At 40.6% G+C, this 5,000-nt stretch overlaps 1 protein-coding gene across 3 annotated transcripts in view; it reads left to right on the plus strand.

Annotated features, from left to right (window-relative positions):
* LOC133115265 (protein kinase C and casein kinase substrate in neurons protein 2-like) overlaps window positions 1-5,000 on the plus strand; it is a 19,058-nt gene that overhangs the window by 2,212 nt on the left and 11,846 nt on the right. For 2 of the 3 annotated variants that reach the window (XM_061225087.1, XM_061225089.1), the window contains exon 1: window positions 1,815-1,884. The exons of the other annotated variant lie outside the window; for it this stretch is intronic. In XM_061225087.1, coding sequence (XP_061081071.1) covers window positions 1,822-1,884 — 63 coding nt within the window. In that variant the 5' untranslated portion in view covers window positions 1,815-1,821. Of the gene's footprint in view, window positions 1-1,814; window positions 1,885-5,000 lie in introns of those variants that run through there. 3 annotated transcript variants of the gene reach the window in all.

Raw genomic sequence — 5,000 nt, forward strand, 5'->3', positions numbered from 1 at the left:
GACACACAGTTATAGAGAGATAGAGGGGCAGGTTGTTACAGTCATCTACATACACCACCACACTCTAACAACTCGCCCCTCTATCTCTCTATGACAGTCTTCTGATGAAAAAAAACCCCAGCTCAATCTTGGTTTTGAAACAGCTGGTAGCTTGTTGACCAGTCCAGACCAGCTCCATACTCAACATGGTTTGACCAGCTCAATCTAGGTTTTGAATCAGCTGGTAGCTTCAAGCTGGCCAGACCTGGATTTCACACCAGGGTCTGCCTGTGTGACTGTAAAGGGATATACTGTACCCCACTGGAGCTGCTTGTGTCACTCGCTGAAGCTCTCTGTCTGCCAGGGACAGCAGCCAGCAGGTTACCAGCCCTGCCAATGAGGGGTCCAAGGGGGAGGCATCACGTATCTGTATCTTTGAGTTTGCTTTCTTTCTTTAATAATGAAACTGGTAATGCAGTGGGTGCACAGCCCATCCTTGCTAAATATCCTGCGTTTACCTGTGTATCACCAGGCTGTGTTCACCGAGTGTACATTTAGCCTCATTTAAAATCATGACTGGTGTCAGTATCATTGCTTAGTGCTATTTTAGTGTCTGGTTGTATTTGCATTATAGCTCTTGTGTGGGGAGTGTCACATTGGCATGGCTATAATGCCTTCTATGGATATTCAGTAGAGTTCTCTGTCAGTAGATTGATTTTTCTGCCAGGAGCTTTCTCTGTCAGTAGATTCCTCTGTCCGTGGCTTTCTCTGTCAGACCACACATAGTGTGCTGCAAGAAAGAAGTTCAGTGAAGGGCAACCAGATTGATTCCATGTATAAAAGATAAAAGTTATGAGGAAAGACTTGCTCAATTTCTATAAGGGGTGATTAGGGGTGATTTAGGGGTGATTTTGTTGAGGCTTTTAAATTCATTAAAGTGATTAACAAAGTGAGCGACAGGCGATTCTTCAGTTTGGTTAACTGAACAAGGCGGCACAAATAGAAATTGGCAAAAGATAAATTCTTCACAGACCACAGAGAATGGTCACTGTGTGGAAAAGCTTGCCATGTAGTGGAGGCGGGAAACGCTGGGGGTTTTCAAGACCAGGCTTATGGTACTAGATAAGATTAGCTTTTAGCCAGACTAAGCAGTAGGTGTACAGTAAATGTACAATCAGTAAGATTTATGTGATAACACATTGTTACAAGACCATTCCTATCATTGAAAAAGGCTCACTGACATGCTGACTCACCCTCTGCCTGTGTTTATATTCCTTAAATTCGGGTTCTAAAATGTACAGTTGACGGACCGACTCTCTAGTCTAGCTGTACAATAATTCAAGCTCATTGGTTGAAAATTGGTTGTAACCTGTCATGAAATCATATGAAATTCCATATTAAATAGCATAGGTTATATTTTCCTGCTCTCATCTTTTATCTGATTATTTTTATTGTTCATATGTGAACTCTTCACAGGTTTTTTTTCATGAGGGGTGTGCTGCCTTCTAGAATTTATGTCCATGGTTTATTCATGTGTCTCTCATCAGATTTCTTTCTTTCTCTGTCTTTAATGATAATAATAATAATACAAATAATAATTAAAATGATTTCCTTAATGGCTTGGTAATAACAAGGGCCTCATCAGTAAAAGTGTTATTACTCTCTTTCTCCTGGGGTCAGTTGTGTTTCATGTTGAAATCATTCACTTTCGCTCGCACTGCGCATGAATGTGTGAAGAAAAAGAAATAACTGAATGCAGAGAAGTGTCAAATGCTTGCTCCGGCAGGAGGGGAATAAAACAGCTTGTGAACTTTCTCTCTTTCTCTCACAGGGTCCTTCGACATGTCATCCATCCTGAAAGAAACGGCGCTCCTGGAGGACACCAACAATGAGAGCTTCTGGATGGTGAGAGAGAGAGAGAGAGAGAGAGAGAGAGAGAGAGAGAGAGAGAGAGAGAGAGAGAGATAAAGAGATAAAGGGAGAGAGTGAGAGACAGAGAGAGATAAAGGGAGAGAGTGAGAGGGAGTGAGAGACAGAGAGAGATAAAGGGAGAGAGTGGGAGTGGGAGAGAGAGAGAGAATCACTGGATTTGTGACTGGCTGGGAAATATGAGTGTCTGAAGTCTTTTGCAATATGATGAGAATTTAACCACAAAAACTTACATTTTAAAGGACTCTTTTCTGGTCCAAAAATATATATATTGTTTACACATTATCTAGATTAGTTTGAAAAATATTTGAAAAAATTATATTTAGAAAAAATGGAAAAAATTTAAGATTTGATGTTACCCAACAGATAATATCTCTTTAAAAATATGCAGGCAGGATGTATAAACTATTTCCTGTTGAAAGTGATGGTACAAAAAGGAATTCTGGCCTACCAGGCACTCCTATCATATCTTATCATATCTTTTGTTAAATTTAAAATCTCTGTGAATTTTATGTGTCCAAATGTATTTTTGTCTTTGGGGTTACTTGTTTATAAGTATAGCTTTTGGATGTAAAATAGTTAATGGTGGACATTCTATGTCTCCATATCTTCTGGCTAGTTAACTAAAATGGCTGCATGATAGCTTTGAAAAAATTATCATATTTCTGTACAGTTGTCTTTGGTGTGGTAATACCACAGAGCTGTCTATGGTGTTACTTCTTACACCACAGATACATGTGCAGTGCACAATATTGTATGTGATGGGGTTTCAATCTTATTTTGGAACATTTATCAAGCAGATATATAAAAGGCCTTTTGTTTTGTTACTGGTTCGGTAGGGCAAAGTTAAGCGGCTTCACAGGCAGAGATGTGTTGCAGATCCCATTTACTGAGCAGAGTAGACAGCAGGCCTATGTACAAGATACAGTATTAAAGAAAAGAAAGCATATAAAGGACTATTCTGAGAGTCTCTAGTTTTAGCAGTTTTTATCTTTTATCCTGAGTTTATCATGAATTAAATGTATTTGTAACATGAATGAATCACATGTTGTCCACCCAACATACAGGAAAAAAATTACGTTGAACATCTGATCACTATATGTATTTCTTTTAATTTTCTTCACAATAGAGATTGTAAGTGTTTATACGGCATATTAGTATACATTGCACTTGAACAAAATGATCATACCAAGATATTGTACCATGCAATATTGTGCCATCAGTGAAGGTAACAACAAAGACATTAATGGCTTTCACTGTGTTTTAAAAAGGTGAATTTATTTAAAAATTTAACAAACAATAAGATCTCAAATTTGTGGAAAAATATTGGTAAGATGTTGCTCAATGAAAGACAATACATTTTTTAGACAAATATCAAAATGGAATTTTTTTACATTTTCTCAGCCGGTTTGCAACAGCTAACAGAGAACCACCCGTTGGCACAGATCATAAGCAGACTCAGATCTATGGAACCTGTGGAGGGACAAAAAGCGCACAGATCATAAGCAGACTCAGATCTATGGAAGCTGTGGAGGGACAAAAAGGAAATTCCTCCTGTCCTGGTTGCCTGCACTTGTCACTTGAACACGCCCCTCTCTGCCTCTGATTGGCCACCTGCTCTTCTCGGGTTCCTCTCAACGTCATCTGGCCAGCTGCCGCTTTAAACATGCATCTAAACCACCGTATTCCTGCCTGCCCATTGGCTGGCTCTCGTTCCCCCGGTGCACGCTGGTGCTCTGCGATTGGCTGGCCGCTGCACGCTGGCTCTGGAACGGTTGCTCTTGGCATCGGGGGGAGATTCCTCGGCTGTTTTCACTTTATTCTCGGATGAGCCGCAGTGTGTCTGCCGGGTGTGTGTGGGAGGGACACACGGATCATCTGCGCAGCTGCTCCGAGGCCTGCTGACTGGAAATGCCGACACTGAGGCTCGAGTTTACACACTCAAGTCCTCCGTTATTCCCCTGTCTTCAAACTTCATTCAGTATCTGACATTCAGCACGCACACACACACTCACACACTCACATACCCACATGACACACACACACACTCACATACCCACACACACACACACACACACACATGCTCTCTCACGCACACACACACACACACACACACACACACACACACACACACACGACGCACACAAAGAATATAAAAGAGAGACAGAGAGAGGCAGAGAGAGACAGAGAGAGAAGGAGAGATAGAGAGACAGAGAGAGACAGACAGAGAAGGAGAGAGAGAGACAGAGAGAGAGACAGAGGAGAGATAGAGAGACAGAGACAGAGAAGGAGAGATAGACAGACAGAGAGAGACAGAGAGAGAAGGAGAGAGAGAAAAAGAGAGAGAGAAAGAGAGAGAGCCTTTGCCAGGAAAATACTTACCAAGTTGCCAGATTCCACATCCACAAACAAAGGAACCCACTCTGGAAAATCTGTTACCCTCTCATTCTTTCACTCTCTTATACTTTCTCTCCATATTTGATATTTTACTGGGTTGATAGCACACCATTTTCTCACCAGAACAACACTGTATGTTGGAAAAACAAGATTACAATGTCTACAAAAGAAACAACAGAACTCGAAACAGGAATTCTCGCATTCGTTCCCATCATCCACATTGGCCAGCTTTCAACAGAAGTACTGTTGTTAATAATACAAAGAAACATAACTGCTCATGCTCTTAATGTAATAACGGATAGTCTGATAGTTTAATTAGTGAAATATCACATGAAAAACCGTCCATAGATAATTATTAAGGGATAACCCATGACGAGGTGGTCAGCTATCGAAAAATAAATACCGCCATGTTAGCATGCTAGCTAGCTTATATTTGCCACCTTAAAAGAACATGCTTATTAGCAAGTAAACTAGATAGCCTAGGAAAGATTCAAGTAATAGTATTGGACCCATTTGGATGTATTGGATTTTGATATTTGGAATTGTGACGAGTATTTTAATTGGACTTTGGATGGGTGGCAGATGTGTATCGTGTAGATACAATAAAAAATGAAGCTTCAGGTAAAGCGTCAGCCTCATCTTAAAGGGTGTTTATTAGAGAAACACTGGAGCATGTGCTTATAGTCTGTTGGGTG

The sequence above is a fragment of the Conger conger genome, chromosome 16 (genome assembly GCF_963514075.1).
Source record: "Conger conger chromosome 16, fConCon1.1, whole genome shotgun sequence".
NCBI classification, from domain to species: Eukaryota; Metazoa; Chordata; class Actinopteri; order Anguilliformes; family Congridae; genus Conger; species Conger conger.